We start from the raw sequence: 15,723 nt of genomic DNA on the forward strand, positions 1-15,723 counted from the left end.
CTTTTATATATGTAATATTATAGAGGTATGTTATATTTACAAATTTTTTGTTCATGAACTCTTACAAACTACACTATGTATACGGTACACTATGTATACGGGTAGTATATACTCAAGTAGTATATATTATTTGTAGTATATAATATAATTTATAAGAGTTTATAAATAAATTTTTTTATAAATATAACGCGGCTCGATATTATATATTAGATAGTTGAGATGATACGCATGTAATGATGTAAATCAAGAAAAATCCTACTCACGGATGCACTAAGATTTTTTTCTTAATTATAGCAGAAGACTTTCTGGACTCTAAACTTAATGGCTTACAATGAAGACACCGGCTCAAAAGCCCCAATGATTGATTTTATCTTTTAATAACTATTTGATCCTGTATAAAAATATATCTTCATTGATTGATTTAAGTTATCTTTTGCTAAATGAGTTGATTCACTATTATCCAGTTTAGGCCAATTAAATATTGGATTTAATTAACTAAGGGAGAAATTTTAGACTAGAGGAGACAAAAATTTTACCAGAAAAATACAATTACAGGGGAAATGATGGAAAAGGAGGAAAAATGATTTTTCTGGGAAAGTTAAAAAAAAGTTGTTTGGTAGACTAAAATATTACTGAAAAATTTTTGATGTAAAATTGCTACAAGTTTTAGTTTGCTGGGGAAATCAAAATACCACCATCAAGGTGATATTCTCAAGTGAGCATTTTCCTTCATTTTTACACTACAAAAATTTCCCCATCAAATTTTTTTTTCTAGTCACATTTTTCCTACTCCATACCAAACATGGTCATTTGTGACTCCTATCTAACTTTCCTAGCATTCTCAAAAAAATATTCACCTACCAAACACCCCTTAAGAGATTCCTAATCGTCATTATATATAAGAGGGCCCTTCATTCTCATTTATCAAGTAATCTTACTTTACACATTACGATTATAGTTTTTGTTAATTCGAGCGTTAGAGTGTCTAGGTGTACCATCCCTTTTGTTCCACCGGAGCACATGGAGAAATATTTTATTGATACTACCATCGGATCTACTCCATGAATGCTCAAACACAACCATACACTATGTTCTATTGTTTAGAAGAACAGTGGGTGATAATTAAAATCACTGATAGATTTGAATTCGTGTATGACGCATATAAGATTATTAATTATGAACATAGTGCAATGGAAAAAATTAAGAACAGATTCACAGTATATCGGTATATATCAGTGTTTAAAAACCCGGCTCGGCCATCGACTCGGCCGAGGTCAGGGATCACGGAGTCATGTGTTCAACCGAGGGGTCACGGGGTCACTACGCTGACCCAGTTTTATATATTAAAAAATATAAATATATATATCCTATATGAAAATATTAAAAAACAAACCACAAATCATCAAAAATTCAAAATATACTTAACATAATTCACCAATTACAACCACAAGTCAATATTACATAACCTAATTAAAGTATCAAGATACCAAAATACAACACTTATATTCTAATGGGGTCACTACGCTGACCCGGTTCTGCCTCTTTTGAGAAGGTTTCTGAGAAAGGAAAATTTAAAGGAAGTAAGAATGAGTTTGTGTTTTCCATCAACTATCGTAAAAATTTCATTTGAATGTGTACAATTCTTACCTTTTTTAGAAGATTCACGACAGCGAGGTGAAGATTGAAGATGTCTAAGTCGCTGGGAGAGAAGAGAACGATTAGGTTTAGGCTTGCAAATATTTTTATTTCATTTTTTTAATAAAACGATCTTGTTTCATGGAAAAAAAATTTTAAAAAAAAACATGCACTGACCCCCTTTGACCCCTCTGACCCGGGAGTCACTGAAACTCGGCCGGGTTTTGGGGGTCGGAGAGGTCGATATGCATATAGGGTCCAACTTGTGACCCCAACCCTCAGAGGGAAGGGGTCAGGGTTGACCCGGGTTAACCCCGGAGGTGGGGTGGGTTTTAAAACACTGGTATACATAAAAAGGAATGAAGGAAGTATGCAGTATGCAGAACACTGGTAAAATTAGAGCCCACATAAAGTGTCTCCTTAAGACAATTTGTTCACTCACTGATGCGGAAGGTTGATAAACACTTATCTCCCAAGATAGAGCGGATTACGTCTGAAGAATGATGGCACTATCAGTCAACAGCCAAAACGAACACAACTGAATGCTTGAGGAATTACACTAGAAAGAATGGAAGAATGCGTGCATGGATAAAGGAAAAATCCGATAGAGTAACAGTGCAAAAATCGGATAAATTTTCTAAAGGGGTTAGGGTCTATATAGACACTAACCGAACATGATGAACCGTTGACGGCGAACCGCCGTGACTGACAGTTGTGAAGGGGCACAACCGGTGATCGATTCGGTTCAATATTGATTGAATGCGTCGGTTCGGTTTAAAATAAAACTGAAAGGGAAAGAATTGGTTCTGGCGGGAAGCATCATTTCACTTTTGAATTTGGAGGGAAGCAACGATCGAATAAAAAATAATAAAAAATTTAATAAAAAATTTAATAAAAAATTATTTTTATTTCACACGCACGCACGAACCGAGCCTGCCAGACTCTCCCCTCCACAAATTTTGTAGTGCCCCAAGGGCAGGGGTGTTAACAGGCCGAACCAAGCCAAACTTTGGTCTTAAAAAGTTAAGTCTGTGTTTAAATGTTTCAGCTTGACCAAACTTGTTACTTGTTATGAATATAATTATCGGCATGTGGCATGACTTATTTATAAAAAAATAAAAGCCTAGTTTAGCCTTTTTTTTAAAATAAGACAACAAATTTTTTTCCAAACAGAATATACAATCAACTGCACCAGTAATTCTATAAATATTCATAAATTCAATATATATCCAAACAGCAGAATATAGAACAAAATCTTTCAAAAAATCTATTTAACCAATAAAATTGAGTGAAATGGATTAAGGGGAGAGAGAGAGCCATTACAAGTAGTATAAAAAATATAAGGGAAAATTTCAAAAATTCCCCTACAAGTTTTCTCAAAATCACTTAGTCCTCTCCCCGAAATTTTTAATCATTTACCCCCTACATAAAATTTCTTTATCACTTACCCCCTAATTTGATTTTCCATCCAAAATTTTGTTAACAAAGTTAATTTTTTTAAAAATACCAAAATTACCCATAATAGAAAAAAGAAAAACATAATTTCCTCACAAACGCAATTTTAGACGAACTCACGAAATATTTTCTTTAAGGTAGCCTTGTTAGAATTAGTAATTATTAAAATTGTTTCCTGCAAATCCAGTTGTTATTAAACACTCACTCACAATTGTTGGTGTCGTTGTTCAAATAAAATGATTAAAGAGGCATCATCTCAGCAGGTTCTTCCATTTTCTGTTATAATATGACCAACAAATCTGACTTTATAATTTTACTCAGAGCCTCACTTTATTTTGTTTGCACAACAATTGAAAAGCTTTACGTTCTGTGCTTTATATATGTCTTGCTTTTCCCTTATTCATATTATATTACCAAGAAAACATGCAGAAGATGCTATTTCGTTATTTTTTGTGTCGTTGAGAGTAGAGGGAGGATTCAATCGTTGATTTACATTAATTTCTTGCTTACGTGAGTTTGTCTAAAACTGTGTTTGTGAAGAAATTATGTTTTTCTTTTTTCTATTAAGAGTAATTTTGGTACCTTTTAAAAAATTTAACTCTATTAACAAAATTTTGGTTGGAAAATCAAATTAGGGGTAAGTGATAAAGAAATTTTAAGTAGGGGGTAAGTGATTAAAAACTTCGGGAAGGGGGTTAAGTGATTTTGAGGAAACTTGTAGGGTTTTTTTTAAGTTTTCCCAAAATATAAAATAAAAAACCAAATGGTGGTAGCTCAGTTGGCGCATGAGAGCTAAGCAGGTGGGGTGAGAGCATGTGTTCGAATCTTTCCACTACCACCTTTGGGACCGGCCCCGAATCGGATTAGTTGCGAAACAATGAATCGATTGGAATATTTCCAAAAAAAATATAAAATAAAAATAATAAATCAGCTTTGAGAGGCTCTAAGACTAAGAACGAGCTTTTATACAAGACCTACAAGACCAAGCATGGTACTAACAACCAATTTTAAACATGTAAACTCCAAGGTAAATGCCCTTGGTTCGTTTACCACCCCTAAAGAGGCAATTTAGTAGTGTGAGATGAGAGCTTATATATCCTCTCATCTCTTACTAGTTGTCCAATGTGGGACTTCTTATAACCCACACACTCTTTCAACTTTTCTCTTTTCTTTTCTTCTTCAACCCACTTCTTATCCATAGTCCATAAGATGTATATACTTATTTCAACATGTTGTAGTATACATATCTGAACATAAATATTCACTTTTCTTTTACAAAACACAATAGATAAAATAGTCTGATTTTGTTTTAAATTCTCTATTTTTGTTTCTTTGCTCCACCTCCTTGCATTTTCTTGGGAAGCACAAAATATAGGTTAGGCCAAATGTGTTTATTTGCTATGTAATTATTGGCTTTTCTTTCAAAACCAACAATAATTAAAAAAAAATCTAACTTTATTTCAAATTTTCATTTTTCTTTGGTTTACCCATATTTTTTGTTCATCCTTGCATTTTACCGAGTTAGGGAAGACATTGCAGGTATGGTTGATTGCAGTGCATTGTTACTGCGGTCAACTGTCGTTATTTTGTTCATAATCAACCTAATAGTATCAAATCAATTTTTTTTTCTTTTTTCTTTTTTCTTTTTGTAGAAAATAAGAAACTAATAAACAAATCAACCGAAACTAATTTAGGAAGTTTTTTTTTTTTTTTATTACAATTTAGGAAGTTTTAACCTGCGCTGTATCATCAAACAAGATATGTTAAAGATCAAGAGGATCATAAAATTGGTGAAATGGGTCCCGGTTTTAATCTGAAAAATTAGCCATCCAGGAACCACTAATGCTAAACAAGAGAAGAGACATATATGGATGATAGTGCTAATAGTGACAAATTTCTTTTCAGACAGTATCTATCTCATAACTATCAATAAAAGAAACACACATTACATTATAACTTATAAAAATATAGTCTTTACAAAGAGAAGGTTTTTGTTTGAAATATATAAAACTAGGTACAGGATTTGTTTACAAATTTTTTTTGCAATTACACTAATGTAGGACCGGTCATACACTGTGTGATTAATGTAGGACCGGTCCTACATAGTGTAGTTTGTAAGAGTTTGTAAACAAAAAAGTTTGTAAATATAACCTGCCCCATAAAACTATTAATGTAATTTTTTCCAACTGCTTAAGTTTTTGTGTTGAATTTGTTCTTTATATGGTATCAGAGTCTCGGTGTCACTGGTTCGATTCTCACCGCCCCCATTTTATTAATAATTAATTAAGTCTTGTGGAGTTTCTTAGCACAGGTAGGCTGGACCTGATGCATCATCCACCATTCAAGTCCAATGAGCTTTCGTGTGAGAAACGTGTTAGAGATATATAAAACTATTAATGTAGTCTCACCCAATAGCTTAAGTTTTTGGGTAAAACTACTAATGTAGCCTCACCCAACAGCTTAAACTATTTGGGTTGAATTAATTCTTTACATGGTATCTGAGCCTCGGTATCACTGACTCGATACTCCTCGCCTCCATTTAATTAATAATTAATTAAGTCTTGTGGATTTTTTTAGCACATGTAGGTTAGACCGATGCATCATCCATTCTTCAAGTCCGATGGGTTTGAAGCAGAGGGGACATGTTAAACATATATAAAATTATTAATGTAGCTCACCCAACAACTTAAGTTTTTGGGTTAAATTGGTTCTTTAATGTTGTAATGTTGATTTTTTATTTTTTTTCCATAATGTATTATCATTAGTTACATTAACATCGAGTAAAAAATACTATAAAAAAATTATACAAACCATTTCGAGTAATTGAATAATATCGTTATAATTACAAAATCAAAAAGTAAAAAAGATAAAGAAATGATGTATCAATCCAATTTGTGATGATGAGAAAGTGTGTGAAGTAGAGAACTGCATTTCAGGCAAAATTACGGAAATTAATAGAAAAGTCGACAAAAACTCCAAACAAGAGAATTGCAAGACCCGTGAAGTTGATCAAATGATATTCTCTCTGATGTGGCTTCAAATTTAAGAAACTAGACTTCTCCATCAATCCTGTTTCTGCAGCACACACTGCCATAAACAACAACGCTTTACCAAAAGCTCTGTGAAGCATTCTAGTCCTTGTTGGAGCTGAAGGTCCTGGGATCATGAATGTAACGAAACCAAAAAGCCACTGCAATCAAGAATAAGCAGCAGTTCCCATTATGAAAGTTTCGACACATGCAGAAGAATAATAATGGTTAGGCTAGTACGTAGGCATAGTACAGGGAGGAGTAACATTAAAAGTAGCAGTTCTATTCATTGATAGATTAATTTGTTTTCAATTATTGAATATTCATGGGTTCGAATCAAAGAAACAGTCTCTTTTCAATTATGTAAATTATGTAAGGGTAAGGCTCGCATACAAAGATTTCCTCCAATCCACACTCGCTAGTCGGATTTAACAAAGAGTCGTTTTTTGTTCTATAGTTTTTTCATTTCAAATTCTACAAACGATTGGATTTTAAAATTTTAGGAGATAAATATTTTCTCATTTAATAAAATGATATTCTTTGACCATTTTTGATTATATAGTTGTCAAAAATGTGATATGTGACACATGATACATATAACATTTGTGGGGCCATATAATTATGAAAAATAGTTAAATTATATTATTTTTTAAATTATTTTTTATTTTTTTTTAAATTTTATTTTATTGATTATTCTCTAGTCTTTATTTAATTCATTTTTAATTAATATAAGATTTAACTATACAATTTTGGAATCATGCATCCTCCTATACATTGTTATTAAAACTGGGAATCAAACCCTTATCATAGGATGGATAGTATAACACTTACCACTAGACTACACTTTGTTATTAGCTGAAATTCATATTTTAATATATTTATTATATAATTTAACATAAATTTAATTTAACCTGTTGAACCGATAAATAATTAATCGATTACCTATACTAGGTCGATGAATGGTTCAAGTTTAATAACATTACTTTTGTAAGTTTTTTTTTTTTTTTTTTTGAATAAAAAAAAGGATAAAATGAAAAGAAGGCATAGGTTTGAGATTGATTTTACCTGCAATCCAAACAAGCAAAAGGTGCCAATGCCAATCCATGAATGGAGGCTGTAAACATTGACAATGTGGGCCATATCATGGAACTTGAAAACAGCACACAAACCAACAATTCCAAGAATTATAGCAGTCAAATGCAGTGTCATGTGAACGAATTTCTTGGTTTGCCTTAGGCCTGGTACCGTTTCGAATGCCATTGCAGCTGTTTAAATTTAGCATAAACTCAATCAGTGAAGAAAGTGATACGATATTAATTTGTCCTTAAACAATCAATTCAACCCAACAACTCAAGTTGGTAAGTTGTATTGGGCTTATACCCGTGCTTACTTAATTCTATTAGAAAATGAGTCAATATGGATCGAACTTGTAATCTTGTGATCACGGAAACTCTAACATCATGTAAGAACCAATTCAACCCAACAACTCAAGTTGGTAAGTTGTATTGGGCTTATACCCGTGCTTACTTAATTCTATTAGAAAATGAGTCAATATGGATTGAACTTGTAATCTTGTGGTCACGGAAACTCTAATATCATGTAAGAACCAATTCAACCTAATAGCTCAAGCTGATAAATGGAGGTTCATCAATGGTTTTTATATTTTCCCAACACATTTTGCACAAAATCATATTGCTCTTCAAGAAAATCACTTCTTTTTTAAGTGGACAAAAATATGCTAAATTGAAGTAATAATTTTGCATATGCATATATAGATGATATGAAGTTAACAGATACCTTCACCAACAAGGAAAATAAACCCCGTGAACATCATTAAAGGGTGAACCTGCAGAACATACATATAGTGAGATAGATACACGTGAGTTTTACATCATATGATTGCTATTATATGTAACATGTTACAACTAAGAAGAAAAAAAAAACACAGGAAACAATCTTACATTAAAGACGCGAAATCCATTGTCCGAATCAAAGTCAATCCCCTCACGGTAATGCAACAACCAAACAAGCAAGAGGATGATGGCCAAGACACCGAACAAGTGTGCGAAACCTGAGATCCCAAGGGAACTCATCCTATAACACTATCAATTGAAGGGGGCATACATAATATGTTGTTCTATTGTGGTTCTGGTTCAGACTTATAGAGTTTTCCTTTTGATAAAGTTGATAAAAAGAAAAGGGAAAAAAAATTAAAAGAGAACATTGCTTGTATTCTTAGTTTTGGAATTTTGAACTAAGAAACTTTGGTATTTAGCAAGCATCTTCATCCCAAAAATAAGCCAATTCTAGTTGTACCCACGTATATATTCTTACTTCTTAATGTACATAATAGTGTTCCGCAACGAATCTAATAAACCCAACTATGGATTTCACTGTGTCCCACATTAGAGCGTAATAATAGGTATTGATATATATATATATATATATATATATATATATATATATATATATATATATATAGGGATAGGATCCGTTTACAAACTTTCTTTCAAATTACACTAAATACGACCGGTTGTACACTGCATGATTAAAAAAGTATGACCGGTCATACTTAGTGTAGTTTGTAAACAAAAAAGTTTGTAAATATAACCTGACCCATATATATATATATATATATATATATATATATATAATATCATTTCTCAAGCTGCCGGAGATAAAGTTATCTTCGGCTACTAAATCATAACCGTACAAAGATTGATCAATGGTGATAAAGGAAGAGAGAGAAAAAGAGAATCATAATCATTCAAAGGTGAATCAATTAATATAAGGAAATATATAAATAAAAAGACGTAGTTTTGGGGTGGCCGGAGATAAACTTATCTCAAGCTGCTTGAGAAATGTTTTTCTCATATATATATATGAAAAAATATTTCTACAGTCACTTTAGATAAGGTTATCTACAATTACCCAAAAACAAATATATGGGTGTTTCTGCTTTAAAAAAAAAAAACACACACACACACATATATATATAGGTAAAATTATTTCTGCAGCCGCTTTACTTACAACAACGACAGGTGTATGGTTATGATTTCTCACATTTAATGCTTTCATCCTTTGTATGGTTATGATTTCTAGCATTTAATGCTTTCAAGTATATATATGGCAAGTATTTAATTGCTGCACATTCAACAGTTGCAGAAATGTAAATCCCATATATATATATATATATATATATGTATATAGGGTTTAGTGAGTGTCCTTTTAAAAGATGTAAGTTGTGTCTTTTTAGTTTTTTACTTTATATTTTCTGTTAGCATTGAAATAAGCTTGAATTACTAACTTAGAGTAAAAAAACTAAAAGGACACAAATTACATCTTTTTAAAGCACAAACACTTTTTCCATATATATATATAAATATATATAAATATATATGTATATATATAGGGTTTTATTAGTCTTCTTTTACATGAGATAATTATCTAATGTTGTAGAGAGAAAATAAGTGGGTCCCACCGTTACAAGAAAAAAGAAAAGAAAAAGAAAAAGGTGGGGTGAGAAAATCGAAGTGAGAGAGCATAAGATAATTTATCTTATGTTGAGAGTAATATTTTCTATAAATATATTTCATAAACCACAAGTATCCTCTACAGGAGGTAATCCTGTTTGGGGTGGGTTTAGGATTAAGACTTTAAATCCCTTACAAAGATGGTTGTTGCTACTCACGGCAAGTGCACCGATCGTACAAGTAATATATGATTAAGTAAGAGATCGTTCCCACGAGGATTACGGTTCAAGCACTAATTCACTATCGCAAACTTAGTTGGACAATCGAAAGTGTATTTGGAAACAGGATTTGAATTGTAAAATTGAAATATTAAATATTAAGCTAATTACTTGCAAGAATTAAAGACAAGAAATTAAAGATGTGATTTAAGAATGTAAAAGAACGTAGCTAGGGGTTCGATTTCCTTTAATCTCCTTATTATGATTCAAAGTCCTTCTTTACGTTAACCGTCCTTAATATCAATCTAACCAATTCTTTCGCGTGTTATTAGAGCTCAATCCCTTGTTACCCTAAAACCTTTACAAACTTGAAAGAACCCTAGTTCCCCGGTTATTCCCCAAGAATGCAAGCATTAAGTTCAAGAATCTTAAGGTTACGCAAATTCTATGTCTATTCCTAGAATCATAGCGTTTACGATGAAGTTATCAGATATGGATCACACACCAACATCCCTATTGTCATGCATTTACCGATGATCATTATATAAGATTCAAGCCTATATAAAGCATTAAAAACAGATAACTTCATTCATGATAAAAAGGAAAATTAACGTACGAATTATTCAAAGCATAATAAATCGACTAAAATCCATCTAACCCTAACTACTTAAAGAACTAGCCGGACATGGCAAAATCAAGAACAAAAGAAAATAGAAAGGCTCCCCCAAACTCCATAGGTGATTGGTGGATCTTCAAAATCTCCAGTGAACACTTGACGTTGATCCGTCTCCGCCGCTCACGAACATGAATCTGATGTTTCTTCGCGTTCCCTCCGCCTCCAAGCACCCAAGAGTTGTTTAGCAATCTAAAAGTTATGTATTTCTGGTCCCCAATGGCCCTTTTATTGGCCAAGAGTTCGTATCCTAGTAGAAAACTCGAATGGGCCTAAGTTGGATCTGTCTGGGCGCTTAAGCCTGTTGTAGCGCGCTTAAGCGCCCTAGGACAGTGAATTCTGATTCGCGTTGCGCGCTGAAGCGCTCTGAAGGGCGCTTAAGCGCGCTCCTCGCGACAACTTTTTCTTCTTGTGGCGCGCTTAAGCCCTGAGTTGGGGGCTTAAGCGCCCAGAGGCAGTAGCTATTTGCGTTTTTAGGGAGCTTAAGCTTCTGAATGGGGGCTTAAGCTCCCACTTCTAACAACTTGATAAGATCCTCAATCTTATTGTTTTTGATCTTCTTCTATCATCTCTTGATCTTATCTTTTCTAGTTGTGATCTCTATTTATCCAATCTTCATCTTTGACTCCTTTTGTCAACAAATCCCTAAAAAATAGCAAAGATGATTCCATTAAACAAAAATTCAGATAATGTTCATGATTATTATATTAAACCTTAGTTTTTGACTTATTTAACTTGATATTTTATATTAATTTAGTCTATAAAATAAGATAAACTAAAGGTTTATCAAACAATTCCCAGATTCGAACATTGCTGTCCTCAGCAACTAATTAGAATAAAACTATGGGAAAGTTTGAAGACGGCTAGTCATGCTTAATGAATATCAGGCAGAAAACTGATCAATAATGAGATACCAAAGTATTCAGACTTATTAAAATCAATGACACATCCATTTCAAGCAAACAACCATAATTCACCAGTCATAAAATCATAACATGCGTTCTCAAAAGAAAGAGTAGTACAATTTAATTCCCACAACACCCTCTCACTGGATTTTTATTTATTCACTCATATTCAGTGTTTAAGGGTATGTGTTTCACTCTTACTTTACTGAATTAACACTACCATAAGCTTGTTTATATTCTCACTCTCCACAGTCTTACTACTATACAAAGTCAATCAAGAGGTCTTTGTTAAGGTTGTAACGTGGCTTTAGATAAAAGGGAAGGAATCATCTGGGTAAGTGGCGTAAGATAACTGATCAAAATTCAACTTCAAAGAGGAACTAGTTTAACTGTTCAACGTATAGTAAACAGATTTCTCTTATTTTTCTTCTCTTTTCTTCTTCCACTTATTCATATAATATGAGTCTTTTATTTCTTTTCCCTTTTCCTTTTGTTTTTGTTTTTCTGTTTTTGTACAGATACACATTTCAACCTTTTTCTTTGCTTTTCTTTTCCACCACTTTTTGGCTTTTTCCTCTTTTCACCCTTTTCTCCCATACACTTAGAGTTTGATTTTCTCTTTTTGTTTCAATCATATCTAGTCCCTCATTTAAATTTGAAATTTAATCAGTTCAGGTGAGGATGTGTATAAAATGGCTATTCACAATAAGCTGTCAATGAATAAATAGGCCTAGGCTCAAAGGGGCTTCAACTAAGGATGAACATCAGGGTGGCTATTTGGCTATCTTGCTTTCAGAAAGAACTGCCTCTATCATTTCAACAATTGTATACTACAGACCATTTCAAAGAGAAACAAAACAAGTTCTAGAGTGATTCATACAGAGAAGTTCACACCACAAAAAAAATTCTGTTTAGGCTCAAAAGCTTACGGCGAAGGATGTGAGACTTATTTCCACTCTCTCTTTGATTACTCTAGTTATTCTTCTCTTATTCCAGTGAACTATGAAGCATGCTTGACTGACGCTCATTTACGTACGAAAATAAAATTTATCTACATCTTTATACTCTTGATATCAACTATCAACCAATTTCATGTAATTATTCATTATGCATCCATATCAAGCACAATGGAAAATCTCTTAAGATCCACTTAATTATTATTTATTGACTAAGATGGAAGGGGTCTTAAAAATAATTTAAAATAAAAAAAAAAAAAAAAAAACTTAAATATTAAACTAACTAATATATATGAAGACCTTAAAATAAACTAATACTAAATCAAAATAATTCTAAAATAAACTAATACTAAATAATATAAAAATAATGAACTATAATATGAAAATAATATTAAGAAACTCCCCTGAAACACTGCATTTGTAATTTGGATATTTCTGTGTACTCCGTGTAATCATGAGTTTCTCCTTCCGACCATGTGAAGTTTATGGTCTGATAAATTGCGTTGGTACCCATTCCCAGATTTAAATCTTGCTGTCCTTAGCAATAAATTTAAATCTAAAAAGAATCCTAAGCAAGATATCAGAAAAAAATGATACTGTTCTCTGCACACATGTCACAGATAGAGAAACTACGTCAGCATGTCATATATCCAAAAAATATCAGTCATGTCAGGTCAGTCTCAATATACCTCCATATCAAAATGCACTAGACTAATAGTAAAAACAGCAAAATAAAAAAAAAATACAAGTCTGAAAACAGATAAACTGATATGAGGATCAGTCCTCCTCCATATCAGTGGTGGGTGTGTCGTCATCTCCTGCATCCTCCTGGTCATCTCTAACTGTGGCCTCAGCAGCAGTGGCATCATCTATGTGGACTGCATCACTCTCAGCAGCAGCCGTCTCAGTGTCAGCAGCAGTGGTCGTGCATGGGGCCTCCTCATCAGATCCAACATATGCTGGATACTCGAAGGGTAATGCCGGAATCTCTCTCTGGCGGAATAACTCCACTATCTGTGTACTCATATAATCCTGAAAGGCCATCTGTCTGCTCTGAGAGTATCTAGCTCTCCTCTGCATAGATCCCTGCTGACGCTGCAGTGACTGCACTGCCTCCCATATAGCAGGGAGATCTGGCTGTCTTCCCTGCTGAACATGCTGTGCTGGGGGTGCTGGAGGGATACCCATGGTGTAGTTAATGAAAGCAGCATGAATAGGGGGCACACTTCCACCGGCTTGTGTTCGGTGGGTATCTCTACTCCCGCTTTTTGGCACAAGGTCTGAATAAGGGAGCTGTGTGCAAGAGCAGCTTTCTGAGATTTATGATGGGCAAAATCATAAATACCATCTGCCAACAGCCAAGGAAGGTCCACTGTACCACCAGTCATAATGGTGTAAATGAGAGCTGCTTTGCTGACCTGAACTTCTGAAGTATGAGTGGTAGGGAGGATGTTGTTGATGATAAACTGGAACCATATCTTAGCTACTGCATTCAGCTGTCTTATCTTTAACAGTTTGGGACGGCGGCTATCTGCAGTTAGCTCCCAATTTTGCTCTGGAAGTGCAATGGTTTGCAGAATAGGTCTTGCCTCTTCCACTGGATTCCAGGTATCATGATCATTGCCTCTGACAGGCCCATACTCAAGCCTACTTAGTAGTCTTCTGTAATCACACAGTGCTGTTCTATGATGATGGGCTGTCTTCAAATGTTCTTGTAATGCATCCGCATCATAGAATATGCTCTTGCCCCTGACATAACTCTTGTATATCCGCCTTGCCCCTTTCTCAAAATTGTAAGCGTTTGCGTAAAACTCCTTGCAAATTGTGCCGGAGCTATCTGTCAGTGATATTGCGTAAGAGTTCCACCTCCTGCGGATTAGGTTGTTGTAGAAATCTGGGTGCTCTCCGTCATTCAGCACCATTTTCCTTTCCCGAATGATAGGTTTGGCTGCCACAATTTTGTATCTCTCTTCGTGCTCAGCTGTTGTGAACTTATGTGAGTCAAAATCCGGAGGGGGGGTGGAGCTAGAGGCAGCTCCAGGGGCTGTGGTCTTTCGGACCCTTTTTCCCAAAGTCTTATCCTTAGGAGCCATATCCTGAAAATCAGAAAAGTTTCAAGTCAGTGCGAAACCCACGAAACAATTCCCAGATTAATATCAGGTTGTATGCTGAAATTAATAAGCAGTATGGAATCAAACTGGAATTATTATAATGATGGACAGTTGCTCATTCCAACTCCTGTTTGTAACTCAGTGTGTAGACGATCAAGGACAGTAATAATCAGCAAGGTATTCCCCAATTCGATCATATTTAACACATTAAGACATGTACATTGGACTCTCTTTATCCTGTCCAAAACTATAATTCCCATATTTGCATTAGTGTAAATTCTGGTTTATGCTCAAATTATCCTATAACTGCAGGATTCATATTTATGGCAGCATGCATATAAAGTGAATCATATGTTTTACAGTTGTTAAATATGGAAATTCTATGCTATTCATTCTGTTTCAATCATATGTACCTATTCTGTCACAAAGTATTCCAAATGATTATATCAGCAATTACGTGTGACTAGAGTACTGCAGAAGATATGCATGAATTCTGGATTATGATTGCATTCCTATAATATGTAACCTTCCCTTACTTATCAGGATTCGAGCATATGCATGAGGAATGGAGGTTCTGTTCTTTTGGGCATTTTGTCAAATACTACACATGCATGTGGGTTCAACTCTCTTTTACTAAATTCAATGATAAGTCATGTAAGGCTGAAATAAATCAAACAAAATAATTTGATAATTAATGACCATATATGAATCAGAGGTTGAATAATCTTGGCCCCATTCCAAAAACATAATTCTCAACCTTTGGATATCTATATTGGGGCATTTCATCAAACGGTTGGAATGCATGTGTTTTCGGTTTTCTTCCTAATTTAATTTCAATGATGTGTTTCCTTACCCAAAGATCAAAATAACCAGATCAGGTAATAAGTAACGATGTAAATCATATTTCAATTCAATAGGGAACAATCATTTGAAAACATTCAAAGTACAGAACCTTAGTGCGGTTAAAATAAAATTTCCAAGAATCCAAATCCCAATTCAAGAATCCAACTCGTTCTAAGGGAAAAATTGGACGCATTAATGTTCAAATGAGGAAGAATATTAAGAGATATACCTTGAATGTCTTGTGCAAACGAGGAAGAAATGAACTGTGATTGGTGACCGGAGGGTGTGAGGATTATGACCGGAAGAATATGGTGGTATCCGAAAGATTGGGTGGTCCGGAGGGTGGTCTTGGTGATGACCGGAGTGATGTGACTATCCGGTGGTGGGAGAGTTAGGGTTTGGTGGGAGAATTCTTTATGGTTGAG

General features: G+C 34.0%; 1 protein-coding gene across 1 annotated transcript; it reads right to left on the minus strand.

Moving 5' to 3' along the window:
- Window positions 1-6,022: 6,022 nt before the first annotated feature.
- On the minus strand, window positions 6,023-8,212 carry LOC133312986 (probable transmembrane ascorbate ferrireductase 3). The gene is made up of 4 exons (XM_061514284.1): window positions 8,081-8,212; window positions 7,917-7,965; window positions 7,185-7,384; window positions 6,023-6,280 (listed from the first exon to the last, which is right to left on the minus strand). Exons 1-4 carry the CDS (start codon window positions 8,210-8,212, stop codon window positions 6,023-6,025), a joined length of 639 nt encoding a protein of 212 aa, XP_061370268.1.
- Between the last annotated feature and the right edge of the window lie 7,511 nt (window positions 8,213-15,723).

This window comes from Gastrolobium bilobum, unplaced genomic scaffold, assembly GCF_033153095.1.
Source record: "Gastrolobium bilobum isolate Gb01-03AN ecotype WA unplaced genomic scaffold, APGP_CSIRO_Gbil_v1 utg26590, whole genome shotgun sequence".
Taxonomy (NCBI): domain Eukaryota; kingdom Viridiplantae; phylum Streptophyta; class Magnoliopsida; order Fabales; family Fabaceae; genus Gastrolobium; species Gastrolobium bilobum.